Raw genomic sequence first — 12,263 nt, 5'->3', positions numbered from 1 at the left:
GTAAATTAATAAATACACACAGAAAAATTTAAATCCTATCAGGATATTTGAATATGAATGCTCAGTTTTTAGGTATTTGGAATCCCTGTAGGCTCAGGTACAAATGAACATGGTGATACAACTTGAAAGATTTTTAGAATACACTGCATTGTATATATATACCAAATTTTGAGTTCACCAAATTAATTGAATGAGATAATCTTTTTTGGGGGTTTTTGATGAAGAAATCACCTGTAATAGCCTAATACAATGATTACATACCACTGGACATCGCTGTCCCAGCTCAAGCGAGAAAATCAATCTCGTTGAGATGATCAACGATAATCTATAAATATATGCTTGTGATTGAGTTTTATACAACTTGTTCTGTTCGAAAAATAAAGCATGCTGCACTAATATTCCACAGTTCTGAGCAATAGGAAAGATTGTTATTTGTATTATGATCATAGCACCATGCAACTAGTATCATTGTGTTACTAACAGGACCTTTAAAACACAGTAAGACAAGGCCAATCATATTACATGACATTCCAGATGCTCAAATGTTGGGTTCTCCCTCCCCCCCCCCAAAAAAAAACCCCTCACTTCAAGTAAAATGAACACTGCAATGTAATCATGCCTGTATTACTTGCTATTTCTTTTCCTTTAAACCATTACATCTATTATATCCTATTGCTCCTTTATTGTCTGAAATTCAAACTATAAATGGAAATTATCATAATATTGCCAGTAAACCCACAATATGCCTAGTTATATAAAAGAGAAGAGAAAGTTGTTATTTACCTGTGAATGATCACAGCAACAGGTGGTGTACTAAGTCCACTCACTTCTTTCATTTTTCACAAAGTCCTAATTAAATTTTCTTCTTCACAAATATAAAATGGCCAAGAATTTGAGTAAATATCTTTGGCAAACTAGTTAATAATTGATGTTTCTGTTTAAAACATCATTTCCACACCAGTAAGTATAGAAGCCTATTGGGTATGGATTGTGAATAGACAACAATAGGTGATGATCAAGATAGTCTATAGGCTAATATAACTTCATTTAAAAACAATTTATACTAAGGAACATTATATATTACAGTATCATACAGTGTCAGGTGATAGGGGAGATAACTCTGATGTCAAAATAGGACTGAAATCAATACAATAATTGGGTACATAGTATTTAAAAAATGCAATTATTTATTACATATATTTTAGTGTTCTTTTTCTTCATTTAAAGACCCTGGATTATCACAATTATGTAATTTGACAGTGAACTTTATTTAAATTATCAAATATGTTTTGAATATTAAGATGGAATGTTGTCTTGTGTTTATTTTAATAATACAATAAATACTTATCAAAGCAAGTCAAGACAGATTAGTAACACTTCTTAGTGACTCAATGGAATTCTATGCAAATATTGCAGCATTTTTAGCATTATACATTTTGTATTTTAGAGCTCCCAGGGACCTGTGTCAATCTTTAATATACAAATGTTTAAATACAATTTGAATACATTGTAATTGTAAATCATTTCTATTCATGAAATATAATAATTTGTTAAGGCAAACTTTCTTTTATCAGATAATTATATATATAATATATACATGTAAGTGCATGTACAATTTATGCTTTACTTTAAATAAATAGTCAGCATCAAAAAACATTTTTACTTTTAATGTTGATACAAAGTTTTAAAGCTTTTCAAAACATGCATATGCTTAAGCTTCAAACAATTTTATTCAACAGATCTTCATTAATAAAAATATTATTTCAGAAAATAGCCCTTTCATTCAAATATTAAATCTGTTGTCAATTGGTCTAGATTACAAAGTCTGTACCCAAAAAAACACTTAACAGTCATACTAATGTGTGTAACAATGTACTGTTATGGTAAAGTGCCGAATTGACCATGTAGTCCACCACTAGAGTAAGTTTACCTTTTATATTTGTGCTCATTTTTTATATCTTTGTGCATATTGTTGAATTTACGCATGACATGAAAAAATATTGCCGCTGTGAATTTACAGTACTGTTTGTATTTTTTATGTATGCATTTGCCCCTTAAATTCCATTCATTATTTGTCAATCCCACATATTAGGATTTATTTTTGTGTTTTATTGATGTAGACAAGGGTCACGTTCGAATTTTCTAGAAATACAGTACAGCAGTTTTAACGTGTGTAATATCGTGCACGATATGAAAAGTACAGTCAATGACAAATGCAACCTGTCATTTTTATTGCATATATAGATACTTGCATGTAACCTTTTTCTGATATATTGATGTTGTTTTTTCGAAGTTTAGTGTACAAGAGTTACTTGTATTGAACTATATAACCATTTTCTTTGTGAATGTACTACTTTTTGACATTTATTGTATAAGTGTTGACTTAATAGTATGCTTATGATTGTTATTTTGTACTTTCAGTTTTTCACCCTCTCCGGGGGTCTGTATACCAATAAACAGTTGATCTCTCAACGACTTATCAGTACAAACAACACTACAACAAGCAAATAAGTTATTCTCCTTTACACAAACCAGAACATATACATTGAGAGTCTGGGTTAGAAGCACTATATACTTTAAGACAAAAGAAGCATCAACAGGACCCATATGTACCTTCTCTTGAAACTATAGGTTTTAATTAAGAGGAAAACCATTAAATAGTATGGGGAGGAGAATTTTGAAATGAAAATTCTTGCCTTGCAAGAACTAAATATCCTTGCCCAAAACAATGAGAATGAATAATTTACCCAGCAAAATACATAAATTTTGAACAAAAGCGTAAAAAGATTTGCCCAAAATTAACAATATTCGCAAAATGTGAAAACAAACCTCTTGCACCTACCCTTGAAGCAAAATATAAAATGGTTATCTTCTTTACATACAATATGAACAAATAAACTTCTATACAAAACAAATAACACATAAAGTTTATATCAAACATATTACCTATAAATGTTGTGAATGTTTTGTTTTATAGACTTACATAAAATTCATAGATTTGAGCCTTATTTGACCGCAATCTGTCCTTAGTTAATCAATACTCAATTGATAGTGAGCCCTAGGGTGTTGCTTCCCCTACCCTTATCATATAATTTAATCTTAAAATTAGATGACCTTTTCATTTATTGTGAAGGTAAAAATGTAAACTTTTCCCATATTGGTTGGATTTCATGTAGTGTGTTGGAAAAGTGGAATATTTTAGGTTAATATTCCTAATTACATAATGTTAACTTACAGTGAGACTTTCTGATGTGGAAAAAAAATGATAGGGCTTTTCATATCAAAGGAAACTTTATCAACCTTACCATATATTTCTGATAGTTTTCCCCTATTCTCATATTTTCAAGCTAAAAAATGTGACTTGTTCTAGCCTCACATACTATCACCTTGCAGGGGCAGATACAACCATTTTCAAAATGGGGAGGGGGTCCACATTCAAGTGCATTGATCTTCAAAATAAAGGGGGGTTCCAACCCCCAGATCCCCTCTGAATCCACCACTGCCTATCATATATGAAATGGTCCCAACAGGAGTCACATTGTTTCATGAGTAAGGATTGGTGGAAGTGACACTGACATCCAACTTCAAGTGATATCAATCATGTCATTTTGCATGTATCAATGAACAATGAATTTTGTTTTTTCATGAAAAAAGTTTTAAATATTTTATAGAGCCCAATAGATATAGCCCATAATTATACATGATGTAAATACTGTAAAGACTGCCAAACAACCAATGACTATATGAATATTGGAATCTAAAACACATTTCTTCAAGTATTTCATACTGTGCAGTTTATAAAAAATGTTCATCAAAAAAGCATTCTTCTATTTCTAAGATGTTATAAGCTTAAGGAAACAATTGGCATATTACGGAAAATTTGTTACAAATAGATAATTGTTCAATCAAAAGTTGTTAGATAGTTATCAGTTATAGTACCTTGACAATTTAAAGTTAGCAGGTATTTGTCAATAAACAAAGGTATTTTAGATTTACAACATTTCATTAACTCTTGTTTTATATCAGTAGATAACAGGTTTATCTGACTTCTTTATTATTTCCTTTCTTTCCTTTAACATTTAGATCTATATGTGTCTCTTTTTCATAAATCGACTCTACTGCAGAACAAAATTCAATAATAAAAATTTAATACAAATTTTACAACCAAGTTTCATCAAACTGTTTATAATTTTACCCCCGCTTAACAAAGTGGAGGTCTTTAGAAATAAGGGTGTCTGTTTGAACGACCATCCCTTTGGTTCAATTTATTCAAAACCAAAAATTTCAATAACTTTTACATAATTAACTTGTCCATATTACTATTTTAATTTTTGATCCAAAAAAATTCGTGCATTTTCAATACTAAATGCTAAAATGTGGACAACTTTATTTTATATTATAGGGGTGTACACAGATCTTCTTAGACCAAGTAAAGGTTGAACAAATTGCTGTAGCATCAATTCAATTATGTCCCTCTATAATGTTATATGCAAGTTTGGGCATCATTTGTTAAAGAATTGAAACTAATTTGGGATGTATGGCTAAAGGACAAAGGTAACACTTAATGCCCCCTCTAGGCCTCTACTGCAGCGGGGGCATAACAAGGGTGACACTTTATGCCCACTCCAATGCGGCCAGGGCATAAAAACATTTATAGCAGACAGACACCTACAATTATCACTAGATTAAAGGCTCCTTGATTTGGAATAGACACAATAAGAATTAATGCATGAAATATGGCAGTGTCAAGATTATAAAGCATTATATTTACATGAACACCTCTTATTTTCTTTTTGAGCATTGAATAGACACTTGTCTATGGTTGAAGAACTAATATTGCCATTGTTGGCCTTAAGCATGTTAAATAGTGCTTTGGTTTTGTGTTGGGATACTGTCCCTTTTTATACACTACAAATCTCCTTCTATCAAACCAGTAAAATGTAGTCGTACTAACAACAAAATCAAGGGAGATAACAGGCTTATAACACTGTAATGGGTAATTCTGAATCAATAGAAACTACTGCACAAGAAGATTTCCAAAGTTTTGTTTCAATTGCAAATAGCACTCACTGCTCAGCAGTGTTCTCCCCAGGGCCTTTCAGCATCATGGTAATGTGATGGTTAATTTCTTGAATGTGGTGCTATCTGAATTAGTTTTCTTGTAGATTATGTCATGGATGTGATGCTATAATTTTTAAAAACAAGATGGTTTTTCAAATTTCTTTGATCAGGATGCTAAATGAAATGTCGGGGGAGAACACTAAGCAGAACATTAGTTTAACAGTGCATTTTAGTGCATGATTCAACCTTTTGAGCTAGACTCTATTCTTATTATTGATGGCACATGATTTAACATAGGCGGATCCATGGGGGGGGGGGGGGGCCTGGGGGGCCCGGGCCCCCCCTTTCGTGGGAAAAATTTGGTTGATTATATAGAGAATCACTGAAGCATGACTGGAGAGGGCCCCCCCTTAGGTCAGTCAGCGGGCCCCCCCTTAGGAAAAGTTCTGGATCCGCCACTGTTTAATACTACCAAATCATAATACCTCACAGGCGGATGCATATGAATTGTAAATACAAAAAAAAACAGCAGAAAAAATAATCCCTAGAATTTGACAGTTGTAGGAAATTTATCCTACATTGAATTGCAGTAAAAAAATATACGAGAAATTAACATGTATCTTGGGTGTTTCAAAGCACCATTCTTTTTTTATTTGGTGTTTCTATGCTAGAATATTTTGAATACTTGAAGAGTACAGTACTTTTGTTATCTTATTTTTTTAAATGTTTACTAAAGCTTGCACACATGAACATTTTATAGGTTAACTTCCAATAGTGATGGTTATTTTCTTATATGCAATGAAACTTCAAATGTTATGGGAAATTTTGTATGTTGTACTCCACAGGATAAATTTTTCCTCTGGCAAAGTGTTTCTTATTTCATTTTTTGAGACAAAGATAAATTCTGCACATTTTTTTCTTCAAATGGGAACAATGACTAATAGTGAAAAAACAATGGTGGTACAAAATGTATTTATCACCTACATTTATTATATATCAGTTTATATAATACATGTATCATTTTCTACAATGTACATGTATATAAATTAAGTACACAATACATGTATAATATTTTCATTATTTTTCAAATTGCAAGTGTTGAACTATTTGACAGGTCAATAGTTTCCAACTATTTGAAATTATTTGACTGCAATCGTCATAATATTTCACAAAATTTCAAATGCAGCTATGGTTTTGGAGGATTTTCAAAATACTGTGGGATTTATGACGTCCAGCTTTACCTATTTTATCCCAGGTTGATGCAGTGCAGGATGTAGCCTTAGCATTTCAGAATATTTATCAAGTAAACATTAAACAGTATGGTTGGGGTTCTGCTTTTTATATCACCATTGTTGATTTATCCCTGCCATTTATTGTCTGTTTATAAGATATTTATGGAATGTAACTTTATTTTATTGTCTCCTCAGATACAACTATTGCCCTTGGCTTTGCTTCGGGGCAATAGTTACACTTTGGGTGACAATAAACTTACTATTCCACTCACATCCAGTCAATATAATGTATACAATATGTATATATATAAGCTAGTTTGTCTGGCGAAATATTGCGTATTTCTAAATTCTATTTGAAATCTAATAGAACTTCTCAATTGCAGGGCTCACACTACTTCAGAATTATAGGGAGAAGTGACTTCTCTTTTTGAAACTGATAGGGAGAAGTGGTGAGATATGAAAGAGAAGTGCTCATTCGCGCAGTGCGCTACAATGTCTGGACTTTACTATAGTATAAAGGGTCATATGTAAATAATGTTCTTTTTATATTATTAAATTCATATCTGAGTATACAATTAAAGTAACATTTCAAATTAAAAGTTTTTTAAGTTTTACTAAGGTTCTTGTGAGAAACTACCAACTATGGATATTCAATATCTAGCACTAAAAAATGTTAAAAACTGTAAAGAAATTATAATATATCAGTTACAATTTAATTCAAATCTATCTTGTGTATGAAATTCAGTGTTTCTCATCAAAAAATATAAAAGTTATTAAGCTGGGCCATAATATAATTAATAGTCTCAGAGTTGAGCAACTTGTTGAAACAATCCATAAAAAATATAGGGAATTATATACACCAATCAGTTAGATGTAACCAAAAGTCTCTTAATGCGTGTGGAATACGTAATTTTCCCTTTGGGATCAGTATTCGTGTGTCAGCTGTTCCATACATGCGTCCGAAGTAGTTATTGTAAAAGTACGGATTTCGGTCATAGCTGGTCCGGTTCAGATCCGTGGTTTAAAAATCGGTCAATGGCGGACGAATGCAAGAAAATTTACAAAAATAAACGATGTTTGACAAGTTATTTGGAAAGGAACATGACGTTTTTAATGCAATAAATGGATTAAACATTTACTAGAGGCAACTTTTATCACGTTTAAATGAAGTAACAAAATTATTTTGCCGCCGAAATTTAGGTTGATGTACGTTTTGAAGTAACAAGCACCGGAACTTGCGGATGCACGAAGTGATAAAAAGTTGTATTTTTATCAAATAACCTGCAACACACTGCAAAGACAATGCTTCAACCTCTTTTCTTAAGATAATGAATCGTTTATGTCTAAATTTCTTTAAAGGGAAATTCCGCGATTTTTTACTTATCATCTAATTATGTTCATCTTAACATAAAAAACACATTTGCAAAGTTTTAAATTTATATTCCTTCTAATAACGGAGAAAATCAAGTATTTGAAACTTTTTTGGTTGAATTCTCGAGTGGGTCGTGACGTATTAGCCCGATTTATTGAATTCTGGGAAAAAATAAAATCTGTTTAACTCTTATAGCTTATCGACAATATACGTAATTAAAAGCGCACAGCTGACGAATGGTCGTAGTCATTAACCACAATACAAGAATGAACGAAAATGAATATGCATATACCGTTTTGTTTTGATGAATTAAACTCCTATTAAATTATCTCTAGTAAATGTTTTCGAATAAATTTCATTAATTATTGTTGAGAATTTTTTCATAAAATATTTATTGAACATTTTTACTGATATTGAACTGAAATTATTTCAGTTCTATTTACCGTTATTGTTTTGATAATCATTTCAATGCAACTAAAGTGTGAGCAGAGTGTGTATATTATTTTGTAAAGGTCACTGTATATTTCTCGGCTTGAGGTCAATTTGTTTACCTTGTAGCTATTTAGCCGCAGGTGTGAGTTCAAGCGTACATAGGTATAAATGTTGTTATTTGGAAAGGATAAACAGAAAGGGTTAGAAAGAGTATGCTGTCACGATTTTAATACACTAAGAGTTTAATACACGATGAGAATAAAGATACAATAATTAAATTGTGTAAATTAATTGAAAATAAAATTTCAGATTCGTAATTCAGAAAGTGTATAAAAATAAAAGGAAACAATTTTTGATTACTTTCTTGGCGGTAATTGGCGTAAATGAAGTAAAAAATGGTAGTTTTAATCTTTAATAAAAACTAAATGCAATATTACCCAATTTGTTATACCATTGCCAATCTGTTTGATATCATTGACTTTACTGGAATTTTTTAACTTGTATTCAAATCTGGCTGTGTTTAAATTCTTATAAAACTATAGCAATTTTAAAGTTTTTAATTGAAAAAAAAATACAACATACAAAATGCATGATTTTTTTGTTTTAGTTTCTTTTTAACATTTTATTCTTGCACAATTAAATTCATTTGACAATCATTTACACGAACTTTTTATGAAAAGAATACCAATTATCTAAGCTAAGGCATTATTTTTTTTGACAATTTTTTTTTTAAAATTCTATGATAATATTTTGTGCATGCAATGTTGAACATGATAGCCGTCATTAATCCAAATAAGTAATACAGTAGTTGTAATAAAACTTATATCTTAGTCATGCATAACTGATATTGACGAATTTAGAATAGTTTGTCCATACATCGTTGTTCTTGCAACAATCATTATTAGTATACATACATGTAAGTTTCCTGACGTATAAGCGCCACTGAGGATGAGATCCAGAGAAAGCAAAATAGTAGCGTTTCGTTCGTTTGTTTGTTGGGAAAGGAGAGGAAATGCAACCACTTGTACAGATAAACGACAGAATTACCATACAAGCATTTATAGTCAATACAAACAGAAAGAGTTCCCATCGTTGGACAGGGAATATGAAGGCTTCCAAGAATGAACTAGTGACATGTCTAACTCTGAACAGTTAGAAAACGGACTATCGACATCGACCGCTTGTTCTTGATATTTGAAACTGCATGCATATATACGTATACGTTTATGATTGTGATGAGTTCTTGCGACTGACAAAAACTAAATTCCTTCATGGTTATATCTTGCCATACTTTTATATTGGTTTGTAAGGTGATTACTCAAAATCATTATTTGAAAATCCTGTTTGTGAGATGTAGATTCATTTCAATACAGAAATTTCGTCTATGAATTAAGTTCCACAAGTGTATAACACGGAGAAGCTCTGAGGGTCCATTACTCCCATTTTGTTTGGGTGTGAACCATCGATGTTTACAGCAATATCAAAGAATAAGATGATGATGGTAGAAAGATCTATGGGCGTTATGTGGCAAATAGTACATGCATATCGGACCATGAGTTGTCAATTTGTATGAAAAGATTTCCGATACAACCATATTATTGAGAAGCAAGGTTTAAATGCTATACTCTCGTACTAGTATTACAGGGTTCTTGTCTTGTGGCGTTCACCTTAGACACACATCTTTTTAACGATGTTTAAAAAAACGACAGAACCAATTTAATGTCATATTTCCATATTTTTTTTAAATGTAACTAAAAGTCTTTTATCTGACAAGAATACCCCTATTTAGCGGACAAGTAATTTATTCTTTTTTCTGTTATTGAATACCAAGAGAGAAAATAAATCCCGAAATTAATTTGAAACTTTGATACTCAAAAGTTTGCCAGCAAAATATTCACATCCCTTGGGGATAATTAGTGTTCGTCCAGTGGCATATATTACAATTGTGATGACGAATTCCTTCCTTTGTTCGAGAACAATCTTATTGAAATATAAATCTGTGATTTTACTATTTCCCGTGACAACTTCAATGAACCAAAGCAAAAGTTATACATCGACCTGTATTTAAATCAAATTGGTTCTCTTCTTCTTCTGGTATACAATAGTCTATCGACATACGATGATTACCTTCTGTTGGCATACGTGGACTAGTCTATTTGCAAAACTTTTACCCCAATTTATTTAAAATATATGTTTTTTTTTCTTATGTTTAATGTATACATGTATATATTTTAAATTGCGCTTTAGTTCCATAACTTTCAACCCAGTCGTATAAACGAATCATCGGCAAGTGCGTACATTTTATAAATCAATATTTCTGGTATGTTCCAATCTGTCCTTCACCATTGACAATGAGTATATATTACATTTTCCCAAATTCACCCTTGGAAAAAATATTTAAATAGATTTTAATTCCATCAAATCTTATTTTTTGGGTATTATTTATATTTTTATGAATAATATTCTTTACACCAGAAATGTTATTTATAAACAAGCGTATGAGTTTAGTAATGACAAGTAAGACAGAGTTGTATATCATACATCTGATAGTTCAAAATGGAAAGTTATAAGTTATCAGCCGTGTACACTGATCAATACATGCAGAAGTGAAACGATGCATGAACTTGCAAGCCCGACAGGAAATCGCTTAAATACCTGGACGTGTCACCTCACACCCCTCCCAATACCTTTGAAAGTAATACCTGTAGCCATGCTGGTGATCAGATGAGGGAAGATTAAAAGTTATTTGAAAAAAGTTTATTACTTTAAAGAATTATGAACAAATTAGATTTTCGAAAACAATTTTCACGGATCACTTATTTATGATTTCAACTTTGACTTTTTACCTAATTCCAATATCAACAGTTTAAAGACCGTGGTAATTTAAAAATAATAAGAATATTTTCTGTATCAACTTGAAGTTAGTAAGTCGGATAAAACAACCGTACGATTGCCAAGATATCGACATGCAATTACGACTACATCGGTTACTGTAGTTTTGTTCCTTTTGGGTTTATAGACATATCGATTTTATTAACCGGGAACGAAGACAAAATGGCTGAACGGATGGAAATGATTCTCTAAATTTAAAATCGATGGTGATCGCTTGTCTAGCGGAATAAAACTATAATATCTATGAATTTGAGCATTTTTATGCCTAATGAACATAATATCAATTTTTGATTTTTTTGCGAAGTTTCCCTTTAATTATCAATAAAAAATTGATGTTTCATCAACTTGGTAATAAATTGAAAATGTCCGATGATTGAAGCGACTGAAAGCGAGTATCATCAAGAACAGGGCGACTTGTTTTCGCTTTTGGGGGTCGGGGAAAAGCGAAGTGACGGTCGGGAAAGCGACTTCTTCGCCCAAGTCGCCTGGTAGCGTGAGCCCTGAATTGACGTGTTTAAGTTGTATTCTTTAATTTTTTAGACATTTATAAATATATATATTTCGTCCAAATAACAGCCCTTTAATGTTAGGTTTGAGAAGCAAATGTTTGTTCTTCTCTTGCACGGATAATTAGAACTTGGGCTACCTGGCTACTGAGATGTTGTTGTAACAAAGTCCAAATTGCCTTGCATTATGCACAGTGGGCTAGACCACTCGACCACCAAGGTTGCATCTTCAATACCTACTCAAATATACTAACTTAGATTAGTGATTCATATATTTTATAGGACATCTTGTCTAGATCTCGTCCCTCATAGAATAAATTTATGAGTGATTCAGATAGATGACAATTCATGATTGCAAAATTCCACAAATTTTACAGAACTTTTAACGACCACCAATTAATTGAATTGAATGTTGCTTTAATCGGCTTACCCAAAACTCATTTTGCTCTTCGTATTAAAGCTACATTGTACATATCACTTCTTCTGTTCTGTTTACAATTTTTTTAACGTCCCAACTGTTAACCGGAAACGCACTAGGCAATCAAAGTGTTAAACAGTAGCTTGTCATCGTCTGCGTTTTGCCTGTAAAGAATCGGAGAAGCGTTCATATAATATTCGGCAAGCTCTTTTAAAAAATTGAACAGAATATAATACATTATATTCAGACCTTAAAGGTGTAACACTTAACAATTCAAGATATATAAAAAGTTTTCAAACTTTTTTTTTTTAAATTTGATCAAAGTTTTAAAATATCAACATTCTAAATTT

At 31.6% G+C, this 12,263-nt stretch overlaps 1 protein-coding gene across 5 annotated transcripts in view; it reads right to left on the bottom strand.

Moving 5' to 3' along the window:
- The window catches only part of LOC139521660 (homer protein homolog 2-like), a 52,327-nt gene extending 40,286 nt beyond the window's left edge, over nt 1-12,041 (bottom strand). For 3 of the 5 annotated variants that reach the window (XM_071315157.1, XM_071315158.1, XM_071315162.1), the window contains exon 1: nt 11,926-12,041. In XM_071315157.1, the coding sequence (XP_071171258.1) occupies nt 11,926-11,936 (11 nt within the window). In that variant the 5' untranslated portion in view covers nt 11,937-12,041. Of the gene's footprint in view, nt 1-783; nt 911-11,925 lie in introns of those variants that run through there. The other 2 variants (XM_071315156.1, XM_071315159.1) reach the window with 2 other exon arrangements.
- Nucleotides 12,042-12,263: the final 222 nt, after the last annotated feature.

The sequence above is a fragment of the Mytilus edulis genome, chromosome 4 (genome assembly GCF_963676685.1).
Source record: "Mytilus edulis chromosome 4, xbMytEdul2.2, whole genome shotgun sequence".
Lineage (NCBI taxonomy): Eukaryota > Metazoa > Mollusca > Bivalvia > Mytilida > Mytilidae > Mytilus > Mytilus edulis.
The sequence above is the reverse complement of the archived record's forward strand: the minus strand, read 5'-3'. Positions and strand labels throughout refer to the sequence as shown.